The 20736-nt window shown below is 42.3% G+C and overlaps 1 protein-coding gene across 1 annotated transcript; it reads right to left on the bottom strand.

The window, feature by feature from the left end:
- Positions 1-1395: 1395 nt before the first annotated feature.
- On the bottom strand, positions 1396-18456 carry LOC120999209 (nephrocan-like). Its single transcript, XM_040430083.1, has 3 exons — positions 18319-18456; positions 12019-12920; positions 1396-1846 (listed from the first exon to the last, which is right to left on the bottom strand). Exons 1-3 carry the CDS (start codon positions 18454-18456, stop codon positions 1396-1398), a joined length of 1491 nt encoding a protein of 496 aa, XP_040286017.1.
- Between the last annotated feature and the right edge of the window lie 2280 nt (positions 18457-20736).

The following is a 20736-nucleotide window of genomic DNA, read 5'->3' as shown; positions in this document are numbered from 1 at the left end:
CGTGCCTCCGCACCGCAAAAAGATAGAACTTGCTCTATCTTTTTGCGTAACGGACGGATCATGGACCCATTCAAGTGAATGGGTCTGCGATCCCTATGCGGCTGCCCCACGGACGGTGCCCCTGCGTTGCGGACCGCAATTTGTGGTCCACAGCACGGGCACGACATGGTAGTGTGAACAAGCCCTAAAGATACAGTCGTGTGAATGGGCCCTAATTCATTAGATCGTAAGAATACTTTGCAAATTACACTAGTACTGTATGTAGCACAAATCGATTCGTTCATATGAACATATTTTCACTTTTTTAGGAGCTTCCCCACATCTCAGGACGCTCCATTTGCCAGCAGATTAATATGGCCACACGTATCACATGGCCTTCTTAATCTAATGCATGCGAAGTTACTGCGAGTATCAGAGCACGCGAATGATCTGGGTACAAATCAATTCTATGAATTTGCCGCATGCACAAATTTTACGACATGTGCACAATCCCTAGGCAGATTGTTAGTACATGTGCCAATACTCGCAGTAATGGCACATGCGCGATTTTATCACGGCTGCGCAATATGTTCGGCCATATTAATCTGCCAGGACATTCTTTGTCAGTAGAGGGATGCTCCCTCACAGAAGTAAAATTCATGCAGATGAATGGATGGAATTTGTAATAGAGATGAGTGAATCGATTTGGAATTCATCGGAATTTCTCAAAAAGTTCACATTGTAAAGAACCTTTTGTGATTCAATTTGGGCGAGAGAGAGAGAGAGACAGAGAGAGAGAAAGAAAGAAAGATTTCCTAAGTTTCTTAGGAAACAGAGTATTATATACAAATTTCAGGGCAATTGGAGCACATTTATTTCGCGCATTAATTAAATCTTTTCAAAAACATTTGGCAAATTGGATCCAAAACAAATTTGCTCATCTCTAATTTGTACAAATTGATTTTCTTATCCATAATGGTATGCTATAACCAGGCATGGCATTCAGCCAGTTCCCTCCAGTTCTCCAGATCCGGTTGTTAAAATTACAACTGGATCGGAGAACCGTGTTACTGGCTGAGTCCCGATCCGGTGCTCTGGCGGCGGCAGGGCAGCTGGAGATGATCGCTTCCATTGCTATGCGCGCCGCTGATAGATTAGCTCCTTAGTTGGGTGGTATGTGTGTGTAGTGTATATATTTATGCGTACCATGTATATGGTGTATTTATGTGTGTTGCATATATATGGTGTATGTATATGTAAACGTGTCGTGACGCTGCGTGTCCGCCGTTGAGTAGGGAACATGTTGTTAAAAATTTGAAATCCCACCCCTGGCTATAACCATTCCCAGTGTGTCACATGAAAACATTCCTTTCCTTAAAAAATATCCAAGAAGTATTATGGGCATATAAAGTGACATCAGTATTCTGAATCATAATCATAATCCTCATCCTCATCTATGTGAGGTTTCCCATTTGATGCCTCAGAAACCTTCAGTTTTTTCTTACTTTCTTTGCCTTTGTCAAAAGTATAGTAGGTTTCACACTGTCGTAGCATGGTATTAGAGGACATCCACCTCTCCCCACGGCAGTATGGTGGCTCGGCACACTGTCCTTCCTTTATGTCAGTTCCTTTATCCAGTAGCAATATTCGGACCTTAAGAAGACTGCAGGTGCAGTTCCAGGGGTTCCCATCTAAGTGGAGGTGTCTCAAGCGAGGCAGGGATTCGAGAACGTTATCATCTATGGAAGTCAGTTTATTGTTTCGAAGGTTGAGAACCTGAAGATGCTTTAATTCTTTAACATCATGGACTCCAACATGATCTATCTTGTTTCCTTTGAGGTCCAACCTTGTAAGAGTAGCTGGAAGCCTAAAAGTTGCAAAGAAACAGTTTTGATACCGTTAAAGCAGATAATTAGGTACAAGTTGTGAGAAATTAGGGCGCATTCACATCACAGTTTTGTTTTCGGTTCTTCTGATCCGTCAGAAGAACAGAAAAAAAAGGATCCGTTATTATGAGTCATGCTCAGTTAGCATCAGTTTGCACTAAAAGTAACCGATCCGTCTTGAGCTTCAGTTTGTGTCAGTTCCATCAGAGATCCGTTATTTCAAATGGGAAAAAAGTCCTGTGAGGGGGACTTTTTCTCTCATCTAAAATAATGGACCTCTAATGGAACTGACAAAAACTATTAAAATCAGATCAAAATAACGGATGCTTTTTTTTTTCCAATCAGAAGAATCGGATAAAAAATGGCGCCCTTAGTAAGAAGCTGTTGTTTTGTCAGCTGGAGGCAGTAGTAGGGGTTGATAGTCACTGACAGAGAATGGGTGCGTATGTCACGAATAGTGGAAAAAGTCACAGAACTCCAAATGCAGACATATTTCGGGAGATTTCTCAAAATTGGTGCAAAGGAAAAATGGCTTAGTTGCCCATTGCAAACAATTAGGTTTCGCCTTTCATTTTTCAAACCTCCTTTGGAAAATGAAAGGAACAATCTGATCAGTTTTCCTTTGCATCAGTTTTGAGAAATCTCCACCATTCTGCATTCATTTAGGCCACTTTCACACAGTCAGTGTTTGATCAGTGATTGTGAGCCAAAACCAGAAGTGGAGGCTACAGAGATAAGGTATAATGGAAGGATCTGTGTTTAGATCTGCACCCGGTTCTGGCCTCATACACACGGCCGTTGTGCGGCCATTCCGTGCCTGGGCAAGATCCGTGCAGCGGGCCGGACCGATTCAACTTGACATGTCTTGTTTTTTTACGGTGAAGAACAACGGAAAGAAACACCACGGAAGCACTCCGTAGTGCTTCCGGTGTTCCGTTCTGCATCTCTGGAGTTGCGGACCCATTCAAGTGAATGGGTCCACATCCGTGATGCATGAGGCCTTTGGCTTATGAAATTCACTGACCAAACATTGACTGCGTGAAAGCGGCCTTACATGAACGTGATCCACAAAGTATCTGTCACCTGCAGATGGAAGGACAGTTGAACAAGGTTTTAGAGGTTAGTGTAAGGATTTTGAACTCTGGCATACGTGTCTTGTACCAGATTTTTAGCCACTTTTGGCACCTCATTAAACATCACCAAATTTTGATTTATTTAATTTTGAATTATTAATCTAAAGTAGGCCAACCATTTGATGATGTAAAGAAAGGAAAGGAAAAGTGTAACACGTCTAGCAAAAGGCACCATGTCTATCACACAGTGTGCACCACTGTGGTGTATTTGGTGCATCTGATCTAGTTCTAAAGATTTAAGTCAGTAATTATATTACCTCTGACCAATCAATATTTAGATTGAGTAGTAGGAAGAAGGAATCAACAATACCAAGAACAGAATACCTAAGGATATACAGGGGTTCAAGGCCACAACATCCGTTGTACGACGAAAAATTGCTGTGTAGAAGTGCAACCAGTGAAGCCAAAATTGCAAGAAATGTGTGACGGGTGTCACGGCCAAGATTAAGACTACACAGCAAAGGGGTCCTAAGGGAATATTAAAATGGCCTCCGTCAATCTGTCCTAGATTGTGACTAGGATGTGTTGCCTTCACTTCTACAGCTGCTTAGGGGGGATGAGAGGCCGGGCCCTCGCTATACTGCACATGCTGAGATGTGCTATCAGCTTGCTTAGCGTGCCAGCATCTTATTTACAACGCACCAGTACTACCTAGTGTAGAACAGGAACTCTGTGCTCCAGTAGATAGTAATGATGTGATCCTCTGTCAGTAATGGGGAGGAGGGATGTGATCTTGCTCTCTGTTCCTGCCCCCCGCAAGCGGTTTATAGAAGTGGAGGCACCCCATCCTAGTCACCTTCTAGGACGGGTTGCCGGAAGGTGGCACACAGCTTTAAGGTGGCTGATTTTGGACACAGAAACCAGGTCAGAATCAGAAGGTCACAGAGAAAACAAAATTACCTAAAACCGTTAGTAAGCAAAAAGGGTCAGAAATACAGCTTCTAAGGAAAGAGTTTCCTAATACAAAGGTGAAAATGTAAATTTCTCAGATGGGGAAAGTTGTGAACCTTGCAAATTGATATTTTTAGGCTGAAAACATTATAGTAAATGTACGAATCCTGCCTAATAGACAATGTAAACGTAAAGCAGACAGTGTAAAGGTGAGCCAAATGTATCACAGTGGCTCACATATGGTACTTTGAGTGCATCTTACTAGAAGTTAGACATTTTTGCCCAACACTTTACATTGCCAGTTGGTTGGCTTACTTTGGTGCAATTTTGGCTCACGTTGTCACATTTTAAGCCACACCTACTTTCTCTCTAAGTTACGATTACTTTTCTAAAAATTCGCTTGTCAACTGAGCTGCAAAAGGTTGCTAAACTCTTTTTGGGGCAGATCGTTTTGCATGTAAACAGGAATACTATCAACCAGCCTCTTATAAAAACTGACCTTGTTGCCCATAGCAACCAATGACAATGCCAAAGTGGGGGAGAAAAATGCCCCCTACGTCTCATCGGGCGAATACTAATGAAGCGCTTCAATTATGGAAGCGCTTCGCGATTCATTAGTACCGGGGGACCGGGAAGCGGTGAAGGCTCTGTACTCACCGCTTCCTGGTCCTCGGCTCGGCTATTGGCTGTGCAGGGCTGCACACAGCATGAAGGCACTCTGTGACCTCACACTGTGCACCGCGATACACAGCGACAGCAGGATGAAGAGGATTGCGATGGTGAGGAGTGGTGGCGTCCAGGAGCAGGAGAGGTAAGTGAGTTTTTTTATTTTATTTGCGCTGGGGGCTGATGGATGACATATAGGGGCTGATACCTGAATATATGGGGCCTGATGGCTGACATATGGGGGCTGATAGATGGCTGGCATATGGGGGCGGATAGATGGCTGGCATATGGGGGCTGATAGATGGCTGGCATATGGGCGCGGATAGATGCCTGACATATGGGGGCGGATAGATGCCTGGCATATGGGGGCGGATAGATGGCTGGCATATGGGGGCTGATAGATGCCTGACATATGGGGGCGGATAGATGGCTGACATATGGGGGCGGATAGATGGCTGGCATATGGGGGCGGATAGATGGCTGGCATATGGGGGCGGATAGATGGCTGGCATATGGGGGCGGATAGATGGCTGGCATATGGGGGCGGATAGATGGCTGGCATATGGGGCGGATAGATGGCTGACATATGGGGCGGATAGATGGCTGACATATGGGGGCGGATAGATGGCTGAAGGTTGGGTGTTGATCTGAGGCCTGATTGACATTGGTGGGTCTGATTGCGGGTCTGACCTACGGTGTAATAGAAAATATTTTTTTCTTATTGTTCTCCTCTAAAACCTAGGTGCGTCTTATGGGTCAGTGCGTCTTATAGGGCGACCAGTTCAGCTCTGAAGTCACTTTGTGGGGCTTACATAGTGGAAACCCCCCATAAATTACTCCATTGTAGAAACTACACCCCTCAATTTACTCAAAACTGATTTTACAAACTTTGTTAACCCTTTAGGTGTTCCACAAGAATTAAAGGGAGTCTTTCACCTAAAATCACCATTATAGAACACTAACATCAGGATCTCCATTACATTCCCCGTATTAGAATGCTACCTTCCATATTGCTGTCCATTGCCGATTTTCTCAGAAAAACACTTTTATTCAATATGTTAATTAGCTTCTGAAAGTGCCCAGGGGCGGCGTTCATGCGGCCGTTGCCCAGGCCCCTCGTCGCTTTTCATACGAAACACCTCCCCTTTCACCCCTCTGGCCCTCCATAGGTTCTTCCGATTACATCCTCCTCTTAGTGAGAAATCCAGCGCCAGCGCCGTTCAATTGATTCGCCGCGCCTGCGCACTTAATTCCCCATTATGGGCCGCATGAACGCCACCCCTGGGCACCTTCAGAAGATAATTAACATATTGAATAATAGTGTTTTTCTGAGAAAATCGGCGATGGACAGCAATATGGAAGTTAGCACTCTAATATGGGGAATGTAATGGAGATCCTGATGTTAGTGTTCTATAATGGTGATTTTAGGTGAAAGACTCCCTTTAAAGGAAAATGGAGATTAAATTTCTAAATTTCACTTTTTTGGCAGATTTTCCATTTTAATATATTTTTTTCTTTGACACATCGAGGGTTAACAGCCAAACAAAACTCAATATTTATTACCCTGATTCTGCAGTTTCCAGAAACACCCCACATGTGGTGGTAAACTACTGTAAGGGCACATGGCAGGACGCAGAAGAAAAGTAACGCCATATGGTTTTTGGAAGGCAGATCTTGCTGGACTGGTTTTTAGATGCCATGTACCATTTGAAGCCCCCCTGATGCACCCTTACAGTAGAAACTCCCAAAAAGTGACCCCATTTTGGAAACTACGGGATAACGTGCCAGTTTTATTGGTACTATTTGGGGGTACATATGAGTTTTAATTGCTCTATATCATGTTTTTTTTGTGAGGCAAGGTAACCAAAAAATGTCTGTTTTGGCACCGTTTTTATTTTTTACAACATTCATATGACAGGGTAGATCCTGAGCTATTTTTATAGAGCAGGTTGTTACGGACGCAATGATATCAAATATGTCTACTTTCTTTGTTTGTTTAAGTTTTACATAATAAAGCATTTTTGAAAAAAAATTATGTTTTTGTGTCTCTGAACGCCTTATTTTTTAAATTTTTTTATGCCGATCGTCTTGTGCAGAGGCTCATTTTTTGCATGAAGAGTCAACGTTTTTATTGGTACTATTTTTGGGTACATATTATTTTTTGATCATTCATTATTACACTTTATGGGGCAAGGTGACCAAAAATTGGTAGTTTTGGCACAGTTTTGATTTATTTACTTTTACAGCGTTCACCTGAGGGGTTAAGTCATGTGACATTTTTATAGAGTAGATCGTTACAGATGTGGCAATACCTAATATGTATACTTTTTCTTATTTATTTAAGTTTTACACAATAGTATTTTTCAAACCAAAAAAATTATGTTTTAATGTCTCCATAGTCTGAGAGCCATAACTTTTTTATTTTTTGACCGATTTTCTTAGGTAGGGTCTCATGTTTTTGCGGGATGAGGTGACAGTTTGATTGGTACTATTTTGGGGGGCTTATGCCTTTTTGATCGCTTGGTGTTGCACTTTTTTGTGATGCGACAAAAATGGCTTTTTTTGAAAGTTTTAATTTTTTGATGGTGTTTATCGAACGGGGTAGATCATGTGATATATTTATAGAGCCGGTATGTGTGTTTTTTCCTTTTTTTATATTTTTTATTACAAAATCAGGGGAAAGGGGTGTTTTTTTATTTTTTTACTAGAAACTTTAGTTATTTTTATTAAAAACACTTTTTTTTTTATTTTGTCCCACTCTGGGACCCTCTGCAATGCATTACAATACATCTGTACTGTAATGCATTGCCTGTTAGTGTATTACACAGAGAAATACACTAACAGGTTGCCTAGGAGACCCAGCCTGGGGCTGGATCTCCTTGGCCCCCGTAGAAAGCAGGTCCCGCAGCTGTGCAAGGCATTGGGCAGCCTGTGCATGGCATGGGGCTGCCTTTTCAGCCATCGGGCCCCGCCACAGCAGCGCGGCGACCCGATGGGCTCCCTCACCTGCCGCATGCACCTTCTATGCAGCGGTCAGCGCTGACCGCGGCATAGAAGGGGTTAATCCGCCAGCATCGCTGTAAAAGCATGGGGCCATCAGGGACTGCCGGGCCCCTGCAGTGATCGGACGAGCACTGCTCCGGTGCCTGCCCGATCACCATGACGCAATAGTACGTCAAAATGCAGGCCCACCATACGGATACATTCAAATATTACCTGCTCACACAGCAGCAAGATGCTACCAGATGATTGAATATGGGGGTCCCTGCAGCAACTTTGAGAAAGTAGGTCTTGGCATAAGAGAATACTGGTGAGCTTTCCTCTATACCTAGAAGTCATCACAGCTCTGATTGTGTCTATACAGGGAGTGCAAAATTATTAGGCAAGTTGTATTTTTGAGGATTAATTTTATTATTGAACAACAACCATGTTCTCAATGAACCCAAAAAACTCATTAATATCAAAGCTGAATATTTTTGGAAGTAGTTTTTAGTTTGTTTTTAGTTTTAGCTATTTTAGGGGGATATCTGTGTGTGCAGGTGACTATTACTGTGCATAATTATTAGGCAACTTAACAAAAAACAAATATATACCCATTTCAATTATTTATTTTTACCAGTGAAACCAATATAACATCTCAACATTCACAAATATACATTTCTGACATTCAAAAACAAAACAAAAACAAATCAGTGACCAATATAGCCACCTTTCTTTGCAAGGACACTCAAAAGCCTGCCATCCATGGATTCTGTCAGTGTTTTGATCTGTTCACCATCAACATTGCATGCAGCAGCAACCACAGCCTCCCAGACACTGTTCAGAGAGGTGTACTGTTTTCCCTCCTTGTAAATCTCACATTTGATGATGGACCACAGGTTCTCAATGGGGTTCAGATCAGGTGAACAAGGAGGCCATGTCATTAGATTTTCTTCTTTTATACCCTTTCTTGCCAGCCACGCTGTGGAGTACTTGGACGCGTGTGATGGAGCATTGTCCTGCATGAAAATCATGTTTTTCTTGAAGGATGCAGACTTCTTCCTGTACCACTGCTTGAAGAAGGTGTCTTCCAGAAACTGGCATTAGGACTGGGAGTTGAGCTTGACTCCATCCTCAACCCGAAAAGGCCCCACAAGCTCATCTTTGATGATACTAGCCCAAACCAGTACTCCACCTCCACCTTGCTGGCGTCTGAGTCGGACTGGAGCTCTCTGCCCTTTACCAATCCAGCCACGGGCCCATCCATCTGGCCCATCAAGACTCACTCTCATTTCATCAGTCCATAAAACCTTAGAAAAATCAGTCTTGACGTTTCAGCTTGTGTGTCTTGTTCAGTGGTGGTCGTCTTTCAGCCTTTCTTACCTTGGCCATGTCTCTGAGTATTGCACACCTTGTGCTTTTGGGCACTCCAGTGATGTTGCAGCTCTGAAATATGGCCAAACTGGTGGCAAGTGGCATCTTGGCAGCTGCACGCTTGACTTTTCTCAGTTCATGGGCAGTTATTTTGCGCCTTGGTTTTTCCACGCGCTTCTTGCGACCCTGTTGACTATTTTGAATGAAACGCTTGATTGTTCGATGATCACGCTTCAGAAGCTTTGCAATTTTAAGAGTGCTGCATCCCTCTGCAAGATATCTCAATATTTTTGACTTTTCTGAGCCTGTCAAGTCCTTCTTTTGACCCATTTTGCCAAAGGAAAGGAGGTTGCCTAATAATTATGCACACCTAATATAGGATGTTGATGTCATTAGACCACACCCCTTCTCATTACAGAGATGCACATCACCTAATATGCTTAATTGGTAGTAGGCTTTCCAGCCTATACAGCTTGGACTAAGACAACATGCATAAAGAGGATGATGTGGTCAAAATACTAATTTGCCTAATAATTCTGCACGCAGTGTAATAATAAACTGGGGAGTTTATTTAATAAATCTATCAAGTTTTTTGTATGAACACAGGCTTGTTGAGGTGCTGTACATTGAATATATGTATGTAGTGCAGTAAGTCTACCGTGTTATGTGCCACTTGTGCAGGTTGTGGGAGAATAGAGGCCCACCTCGCTCAGGGGCCCACTGGGGGATTCACCTGTACCCCTTTGGGCCAGTCCGAGCCTGTATGTCACTGTGACATATCAAAAGTTTTTTTTTTGAAAGTTCTGTAACCTTTTAACCCCTTCAGCCACCTGGGGAAAATGTCAGGAATTGGCCATAACTCTGATCGTAGACATTTAACACCTCAGGTGCTGTGGTCAAATGTGACCACGGCATCTGAGAGTGGAAATTCTGGCAGCTGTACGTTCGTGGGCCAGAATGCTTTCCCCTCGCTGACATCTGGGAAAGCATCCTTACAGGTACCAGGCCTGTTACAGGTACAGTACAGACCAAAAGTTTGGACACACCTTCTCATTCAAAGAGTTTTCTTTATTTTCATGACTATGAAAATTGTAGATTCACACTGAATGCATCAAAACTATGAATTAACACATGTGGAATTATATACATAACAAACAAGTGTGAAACAACTGAAAATATGTCATATTCTAGGTTCTTCAAAGTAGCCACCTTTTGCTTTGATTACTGCTTTGCACACTCTTGGCATTCTCTTGATGAGCTTCAAGAGGTATCCCCTGAAATGGTTTTCACTTCACAGGTGTGCCCTGTCAGGTTTAATAAGTGGGATTTCTTGCCTTATAAATGGGGTTGGGACCATCAGTTGCGTTGAGGAGAAGTCAGGTGGATACACAGCTGATAGTCCTACTGAATAGACTGTTAGAATTTGTATTATGGCAAGAAAAAAGCAGCTAAGTAAAGAAAAACGAGTGGCCATCATTACTTTAAGAAATGAAGGTCAGTCAGTCAGCCGAAAAATTGGAAAAACTTTGAAAGTAAGGGCTATTTGACCATGAAGGAGAGTGATGGGGTGCTGCGCCAGATGACCTGGCATCCACAGTCACCGGACCTGAACCCAATCGAGATGGTTTGGGGTGAGCTGGACCGCAGAGTGAAGGCAAAAGGGCCAACAAGTGCTAAGCATCTCTGGGAACTCCTTCAAGACTGTTGGAAGACCATTTCAGGGGACTACCTCTTGAAGCTCATTAAGAGAATGCCAAGAGTGTGCAAAGCAGTAATCAAAGCAAAAGGTGGCTACTTTGAAGAACCTAGAATATGACATATTTTCAGTTGTTTCACACTTGTTTGTTATGTATATAATTCCACATGTGTTAATTCATAGTTTTGATGCCTTCATAGTCATGAAAATAAGAAGGTGTGTCCAAACTTTTGGTCTGTACTGTATATTCCGAAGCAGGCCTGCAGCTGGCAGCACTAAGTTGGAATATACAGAATTTTCAGTAATCCATTCAATTCCATTATTGAATAGAAATCGCAATCTAATGACTGCATATTAAGGTCCTTTTTGAGGTCTAAAAATAGTCAAAAAATAAAAAAATTAAATAAATATAGAATATATTTATTTAAAATATATTTTACAAAAATATAGAAATTCAAATGACCCTCCCCTTTCCCCAAAATTATACCGAAAATGAACCATAAAAAAAATAAACATGGAATGTCTGAAAACGCCCGTACTATTAAAGGGGTTGTCTCGGTTCAGAGCTGAACCCGGACATTTCCCCTTCTAAACCCAGGCAGCCCTCTGAGATGAACATTTCATGCTAAAGCCGCCTAGGAGCCTTTGCCTAGCAGTGTAAAAATGTAAACAGAACAGCCCTTGCCCTGCGCTATACAGCACAGGGTAAGGGAGAGCATTGGAGCATGAAATGCTCCGATTCTCATCTCAGAGGGGCTGCCTGGGTAAAGAAGGGGATATCAAACTATAAAATATAAAACTACTTATCCCATACGGCATAACAGAAATAAAAATGGGCGATTATGCTGTTTTTTCGTTGCTTCACCCCCCTCCAAAAATAAATAAATGAATACAGTGAGCAAAAGTCATACGCACTCCAACATCAATAAACTACAGATCGTTCTGCAAAAAAATGAGCCCTCACACAGGTCCATAGACATAACTATAAAATAGTTATGGGGGTCACAATATGGCCATGAAAAAAAAAAATATTTTAAAGTTTTTATTTTGTTTTCAGTATTAAAACACAAGAAAAACTATATAAAGGTACTGGCCCAGAGAATGAAGGGCTCAGGTCAGTTTTACTGTATATGGAATGCTGTGAAAACCCATAAATCTGTGGTGGAATTGCATTTTTTTTCCTTCCAATTCCATCCCATTTGGAATAGTTTTTCCAGCTTCACACTACATTGTATGCAATGGTAAATGGTACAAATAGAAAGTACAACTTTTCCCGGAAAAAACAATAACATTAGATGCTCCGGAATTATTTCATGGGGAATTTAAGTAGTTACTAAAACAGACATGTCAGGAGAGGTTATAGGTCATCTTTAATATTGACCATTCAATTCCACATGAGTTAATAAGCACTTACCCCAGAGGGATAGATGTTAGCAGATTTTGCTCCATAGCTAGGTTGGACAAGTGACCACATCCCTGAAGTGCTTTGTCTTCAAATACAATCATGCCGTTATTATCCAGGAAGAGGTGTTTGAGGCTGGCCAAGCCTTTCATATCTTGCACAGTTATTCTTGAAATCTGATTATTGCTGTAGTCAAGTCTCTGTAACTTAGTTGGTAGTTTATGAGGGAGAGTTGAGAGTTGGTTCTTGGACAGATCTAAAGATGTCAGATTGGTAACTACCTGTAGCCCATCCACTGAAAACAACTGATTTCCAGAAAGATTCAGATCAAAAAGATTTTCCAGTTGCTTCAACTCTCTGACACGGACACTTTTTAAATAATTTCTCTCTAACCTCAAAGACAGTAGGGATTTAGGTAGTTGTGGTGGAACTCTAATAAGTTGGTTTCCAGCTACCCTGAGATATTGTAAGCTTGGAAAATGTGTGAAGAAGTTTTCATAGAAGAACATCAGTTTGTTGTTCTCCATATTGAGGTATTTGAGATTGAGAAGCCTAGACACTCCAGATATGGTGTGCATACCATTACCATCCAGAATAAGGGTCTGTAAGTTACTAAGTGGAGAAAAGACCTCAAATGATAATGTACTGAGGAGGTTGTTCTGGACTTCAAGAATTCGGAGTTTGGTTAAACCGTCAAAGTCTTGGAGATTTAATGAACAAATTGAATTATCACCCAATTTTAGGACTTCCAGCTTTGATGGAAGTGATTGGGGAATACTGGTGAGTTTATTGTTCCATACTTCCAACATCTTCAAGTTATTTAGTGCTTTGAACGTATTGTTTTCAATGGTCTCTATTCCACAGGAAAATAACACCAGTTCCTGCAAGCTCGTCATCTCACCGAAGTCTAAAAACTGACAGAAAAGATGTTATATCAAAAACTGGTATCATAACAGCTATCATTGTGTCACATAATGGGTAATACATGAGCAGACCTAACAACAACTTACTAAGGCTGGGTTCACGGTGAGTTTAGACCACTGCTGGGCTTTCCATCAGGAGCATACGGTTATCTTTGAACTCCATTTGATCACCTTTCTGTTCACTTCCATCTTTTTTGCTGGACAGTATGCTGTGGCAGACCACAATATTATATTTCTCAAAAAAGACAGAAATCAACTAAAAGCAAGTCAAATGGAAGATGATTCCAATGATTCCGATGGACTCTGCTTCATTGAAGTGAATTGATCTGTGGGGTTATACCACTGAATGCAGTTTTAGGGTCGTCAACCCTTTACTCCAGATGGAAAGCCCTGCAGAGGGGCCAAACTCAATGTGAACGCAGCATAAAGCTGAGTAGGTTATATCCAAAATTCATCACATGCTGTTCATCACATGCCCTCTATGTGCCAGGCAAAATATGTACTTACTTAAAGGGAATCTTTTGCCAGTTTTATTATGCCCTATCTGAGGGCAGCAATAACCCGTGACAGATGCCCTTAGCAGAACACTGGGTCACTTACTGACTGAATGCACAATGGAGAGACCTCAAATTCAGGAGGACCAGGCTCTCCCGACCCTTGTCTATTGAATGCAATAGCCTCAGGGGACGGAAAAAGCTGAGAACTCCTTAAAGGGGATTTTATACTGATGACCTATACTGATGACCTATCCTCTGGATAAGTCATCAATATCTGATCGTGAGGGTCCACACCTGGGACCCCCGCCGATCAGCTGTTTGAAAAGGCACCGGGCTCCTGTGAGCACCGAGGCCTTCTCACAGCTTTTCCCAGTAACAACATGTTCATGTGTCACGTGGCCGAGGAGCAGCTCAGGTGAATGGGACTGAGTGTGATACCAAGCACAGCCGCTATACAATGTACGGCGCTGAGCTTAGTAAGCTGCCAGAAGGCAGTGGCGCTCACAGGAGTGCCGGTGCCTTCTCAAAAAAGTGGGGTCTGACACTGATCAGATACTGATGACCTATCCTGAGGATAGATCATCAGTATAAAAATATCAGAAATCCCTCTTAATATGAGGACTCCTGAGCTTTTGCACTGTATTGAGTGGACTCCAGTGCTCGGGTGGTACAGATTTGAGTAAAATGGCTGGGTCAGTTAAAGAAAGTGACCAATGTTTTGTTAAGGGGATCTGTCATAAGGCACAATAATACTGGTACAGATTCCCTTTAACTCCTTCCTGACATCTGCCGAACATGTACAACTTGTCCTGCAAAAAAACAAGCTCTCTTACGGCTAGGTGAACAGTAAAATAAAAAATTCATGGCTCTGTGAAGGCAGGGAGTAAAATACAAAAATGGAAAATCGCCATGTCAGGAAGGGGTTAAAGGAGTTGTCCCAGGATGCCAACTTATCATCTGTCCACAGGTGTGTTCCTCATGTGCATAAAATAGAGATCTAGCACTTTATGGGACTGCCACAAACAGTAGAGCACTGTACCCTGCTGTCTCCAGCAGTCCCACAGCCTTTAAATCAGTGGACATCGAAACAGTGTGATTGAAAAATAAAAAAAGTTATGGCTCTGGGAAGGCAGGGAATAAAAAACGAAAATGAAAAAACAGAAAATCTTTTGTGTCAGGGAAGGGATATATAATATATATAAAATTGGTTATGTAGTACTCTTTTTGCCCAGTAGATGGCAAACCAAGCAGAGTTTTAAAAACATCAACAGAAATTAAAGGGAACCTGCCAGGAAATTCTTGCTGCCTAAACCACAGGCAGCATGAAATCCTGTCAGGCTGTCTCATTATGGAAAGCTACAGTTGAAACTCGAAAAATTTGAATATCGTGCAAAAGTTCATTTTTTTCAGTAATGCAACTTAAAATTAGAATATTGTGAAAAGGTTTAATATTCTAGGCTCAAAGTGTCACACTAATTAATCCATACCCCCTGAGCAAAGGGTACCTGAGATTGTGACTTTGGGGTTTCCTAAGCTGTAAGCCATAATCATCCAAATTATAACAAATAAAGGCTTGAAATATCTCGCTTTACATGTAATGAGTCTCTCTCATGTTAGTTTCACCTTTTAAGTTGCATTACTGAAATAAATGAACTTTGCACAATATTCAAATTTTTGGAGTTTCACCTGTAGATTTTATTCAAAGAAACAGAGGCTGATTTCCAGAAAGTAATTACTATTAATTGTAAGCAAGGCATTTCACTTACCCACAATGGAACAATAGACTAAGGTCTCTTTCACACTACCGTTTTTTTTTTTGCTTTGCGGGCCGTTTTTTACGTTCCGTATACGGTCCGTATACGGAATCATTCATTTCAATGGTTCCGCAAAAAAAAACGGAATGTACTCCGTATGCATTCCGTTTCCGTATTTCCGTTTTTCAGTTCCATTGAAAGATAGAAAATGTCCTATATTTGGCTGCAAATCACGTTCCGTGGCTCCATTAAAGTCAATGGGTCCGCAAAAAAAACGGAACACATACGGAAATGCATCCGTATTTCTTCCGTATCCGTTCCGTTTTTTGCGGAACCATCTATTGAAAATGTTATGCCCAGCCCAATTTTCTCTATGTAATTACTGTATACTGTATATGCCATACAGAAAAACGGAACGGAAAAACGGAACCGAAACGGAAACACAACAGAAACAAAAAAATGGAAAAACGGATCCGTGAAAAACGGAACGCAAAACACTGAAATCGACATACTGTAGTGTGAAAGAGGCCTAAGGCTACATGCACACGACCGTATGTGTTTTGCGGTCTGCAAAAAAAAATGGATGACATCCGTATGCCATCCTTTTTTTTTTTTTGCGGATCCATTGTAACAATGCCTAAAACGGACAAGAATAGGACATGTTCTATTTTTTTTTGCGGGGCTACGGAATGGACATACTGTGTGCTGTCCGCATTTTTTGCGTGCCAATTGAAATGAATGTGTCTGCATTCTATCCGCAAAAAATAAAACTGAACGGACACGGAAACAAACAACGTTCGTGTGCATGTAGCCTAAATGCGGTATTTCAGAGCAACCAGAACAGTGCAGCCATCATTTTGGCAACAGCCTATATTCCGTGGTTTACTGACAGAATATAGGTAACTTGTACTCTAATGATGGACTTGCACAGTTAACTCTAAGGGCATGTTCACACATACAGCTGCGCCAAAATTTCCCAGAAAACCCACCGGCGGCCGCATTCTTTCTGCTTCCCATACATCTCAATAGGAGGCAGCGCTGAGGATCGCGGAGTGGCAGGTCATAGCCGCGGCCATGTCGCGATTGGACATGTCGCAAAAGTCTTCTGAAAAAGCCATTGTGTGAACGGGCCCTAATGCTTGCTGTGAAGACATGAATGAGCCCTTACTGGGACTTTTCTCAAGCAGTGACAACATACAATGGTGCAATGTGCAAGTAGATAAACACCTCCATAGTAATTGATGATTAAACATAATTAGTGAATAAAACACAATTCTTATACATAAATGAAAATAGAAAATGATCTATCACTAAACTTCATTGTAATCATTATAGTGAATCCATATGTGAAGGAAAAAAAATAATAATTCATAACAATTCATTTCTATCCATGTCCTCTACCTAATTAGTGATAATCAACCTATCCCACAGTTTATACATGATCAGCGATAATGAAAAGACCTCACAGTTGTGTGGACACAGGTGGAAGATAAGGAAACCACATACCAGCATGGACCCGTTACAAGTGTATTCAGCGTCATGTACTGCGCATGTTCTCAGCTTACCAGTGTTTCCCTGTGGAGCGCAATACTCGCGCTGGGTCACGTGATCCCGCCCCACATGGAACACGCTCTGAACCGCAAGCATTGACCCTAGTGATGCAGTCACGAGATGTGACTATATGCTACAGAAACTATGTATTTCTTGCCATTGAAACAATACAAGAGAAATCCAAGTTCATTTACAGTATATTGGGGGAACAGTAGGAGATGTTAGATAGACAGATAATAATGGGATGGAGATTCCACATATCACCACTGCACACGAGACATGTCGGAGGGCCGATGCAGCATCACGGACATCAAACTCCTATCTCTAATATGAAAATATAATATAAGTTCCACCGTTGTAAATGGGATAATAAGCAACCCTGACCCATGACACAATTCTGTTACATGTTTAATCATCAATTACTCTGGCACCATTGTATTACATGGCACCATTGTATGTTGTCACTGCCTGAGAAAAGTCCCAGTAAGAGGACTGAAACGTCACTGTCTTGTGATTAAAGAACATTCTTTTTCATTTACTTCTTTTGGGAGTGCCGTGGAATTTTTGCCTTTTTGGTTGGTGGATCGCCTCTTCATCCGCTGGCACAACGCATCTATTCGAACGCTGTGCTGCTCATACCATTTTCAAGTTTTTATCTATCTATCTATCTCTTCTTCCCGAAAGAGAGTCTGATTCCTGGCACCCCCCGCTGATCGACTGTTTGAAGAGGAGGCGGTGCTTGTGCTAGCGCTACTTCCTCTTCAAGATTACTCTGCACTTTGTCTCGGTGGCGCAGTGTAATTAAAAGTACTTGTTCTATTCACTTGAATGGCATGAACACTTGTAATTACACTACGCCGCCACTGCAAGGGAAATGACGCACAGTGCAATCTTGAAGTGCCGGGAGTCGGACCCCCACACATTAGATATTGATGACTTATCCTGAGGATAGGTCATCAATATGTACTGTCTGCACAACTTCACTTCAATGGGGCTGAGCTGTGTACAGGCCTTGTAACATAGCTGTGGCATCACTGGCCAGCGATAGTGTGAGAGCCGATGCCTTCTCAACCAGCAGGGGTACCGGGTGTCGGACCCCTGCCGATCAGATGCTGATGATCTAGTCAAAGGATAGATCATCAGAAAGGCCTCATGCACACAACTGTTCCGTTTTTTGCGGTCCGCAAAAAACAGAAGCCGTTCGTGTGCCTTCCGTAATTTGCGGAACAGAACGGGCGGCCCAATGTAGAAATGCCTATTCTTGTCCACAAAACGGAAAAGAATAGGACATGTTCTATTTTTTTCCGGGGCCACGGAACGGAGCAACGGATGTCCGCATCTTTTGCTGCCCTATTGAAGTGAATGGGTCCGCACCTGAGCCGCAGTTTTTGCGGCTCGGATGCGGACCTGAACAACAGTCGTGTGCATGAGGCCTAAGTAAAAGGTGTAGAACCCCTTTAAGTGTGTTTTCTTGCTTATATAGACAAACCACTTATGGAAATCTACTAACACATGTATACACAGGTATGCATCAAATGGCAGTTATAATTGTAATGTATGATTACATAATTACTGACGTCGTCCTACCTGTACGCGCCTGATCTTGCTGTGACTGATGTATAGCTTCCCAATGGTAGCAGGAACATTACTTGGGATGGCCGACACTCTGTAACATTGGATGGTCCTGGGGGAGTCACAGCTGCAGCGTCGAGGGCAGGAGGCCATACCCCCACCCAGGTAGAGAGCAAGACACAGAACTGTAGTGATAATCATTATGTCTTCAGCACCAGGGATAGGCCTGAGCATCTATATATGTGCTGTAGCTTGTGACCATGTGTGTTTACAGGTGATAGGAAACAATAGTGCCCCGACCAGGGCTGGTGATGTGGGTAAACACCAGTATGCTGAGAACCTGTACTGGAATGTGCCTATCTGCACGGTGTGTGTTTTCTGATAAGCCACGTATACCAGATAACACTGTAGAGATAGATCATGGAGATGACAAGAAGAAGATAATGTGTGGAGAAACCCAGATTTACTTTTATAATCACATCCACACTAGACAAATCCCCTATAGGGTCAGACATTGCCAAAGCTGCTTTCTTTTTACGCTACATCACCTTTGTATGTGTTAAAATATATTTTTATAACTTTCTAAAGGAAGTGGATTACATTTGTCATACTGTGGATGTCGACCATCACCTGTTCTTGACTACAACGTTCCCTGAAGATTGTGTAATAATAATCTTGTGTAATAATATTCTGCAGCGCCTTACAATCTGAGGGTTCCGGTACAGACAAAATCATACATTACAAGTCAACAGTTAAAACAAGAGGATGGGGGCTCTGCTCACAAGAGCTTACAATCTGTTAGATCATGGGGGTGACACAGAAGGTAAGTGCTTGATCTGTACAATGGTCTGGGAGTAGAGGTAAAGCTGTGGGGGTCAGTCATCAGCCAATATCTGTAGTGCGTCTGGGTGCATAGGGTGTGATGGATACAGTTGGATCAGGCTCTGAAGGATGAGGTTGGGGAGGGGAGATGAATACAGAAATTAGATACCTTGGCACTCCAGCTGTGGTAAAACTACAACTCCCAAGATGCCCCCCTTGCTTGGCTGCTCTCAGAACTCTATAGAAATGAATGGAGCATGCTGGGAGTCGTAGTTTCACCACAGCTGGAGTGCCAAGGTCAGCCATCACTGGATTAGGGTATGTGATAGTCCACCCTAAAAAGATGTGTTTTTAGGGAGCACCTAAAACTGTGGATCTTGGGAATTAACCTTATTCCTTGGGGTAGGGTATTCCAGAGTGAGAGGTTTGGATTATGGTGGATGCCAGGCTTACATTGCTTTCAGAGGGTAGATCATGGGTAGGTGGTAGACAGAGATGAGAGAGGAGATGTATGGGGGGTGGAGCACCATGGATAGTGTTGTGGGTGAGAGTGAGGAGTTTAAATTGAATCCTATACTGTATGGGCAACCAGTGCAAAGACTGGCATAGGGTAAAGGCATTGGAGGAGTGGTTAGGGTTCATTCAGACACCCATATGTACTGGGAACTTAAAGGGAATCTGTCACCAGTTTTCTGCTGCCCTCCCTTTTTAATCCGAACAGCTCCAGCACGGTCCAACGAGGCTCCATAATCATGAGTTCATGGCTCTCCCCACCCACCTGCCTCTGATTGATAGTTTTTTCCATATGAATCAGCAGCAGATAGGTGGGGAAAGCCATGAGACATGGAGGAGAAGCCACAATCTAAAAGATATTTTGACTTCTAGTCATTATATCCCTCCAAAGGCCGAGTGCCCTTTTGGAAGTAAAGGCCAAAAATGGTGTTCATATTCTTGGTGGAAGATGTGCGGCTTGCAAATTCATGATTAAAGCAACATCATTTGATGATTCTAGTGGAGCTCATCGATACAAAATTGTCCACAACATCACCTGTCTTACTGAAGCTGTTATTTATTAGGCAACATGTCCATGTGGGTTATCCATGTAGGTATGACTTCTAGACCTTTAAGGCTAGGGCTACACGACGACATATGCTGCGCAACAATTTTTATAATGATAGTCTCTGGTGTCGCACTGCAACACCATAAACTGGTGGTAAGGTGAGAGGTGATGCTGTGGACAAGTTGCAAAGTATCCCCAGGCATTTTCGTGATTATCACAACAGTAATCCAAGTGGTTTTAAAATGAGAGGCATAGATAGAGTCTATTTTAGGCTCTAGAGGTGGAAACCTCCAAAAGGCTTTATTGAAAAAAAGAGACAAAATGGATTGTCTCACCGAATATGGTGATTCCATCAGGACTCAATCAGGCGGTCAGCTTCCAATCCTTCTTATAATAGGCGTTTTTTCATTTTGTCAGGCATTTGGATTTCTTTTTTTATATTCTTTTTTTAACTTCTCTTCTAGGTCTATTGTCCCTATACTAGTTTTAGGACGTGTTGACATCTATGGTTGAAAATTATCATTGTGAAGTCCGGATGAAGTGATCTATGT

The sequence above is a fragment of the Bufo bufo genome, chromosome 4 (genome assembly GCF_905171765.1).
Source record: "Bufo bufo chromosome 4, aBufBuf1.1, whole genome shotgun sequence".
Classification (NCBI taxonomy): domain Eukaryota; kingdom Metazoa; phylum Chordata; class Amphibia; order Anura; family Bufonidae; genus Bufo; species Bufo bufo.
Note: the sequence above shows the minus strand (reverse complement) of the source record. Positions and strands in the feature narration are given on the sequence as shown.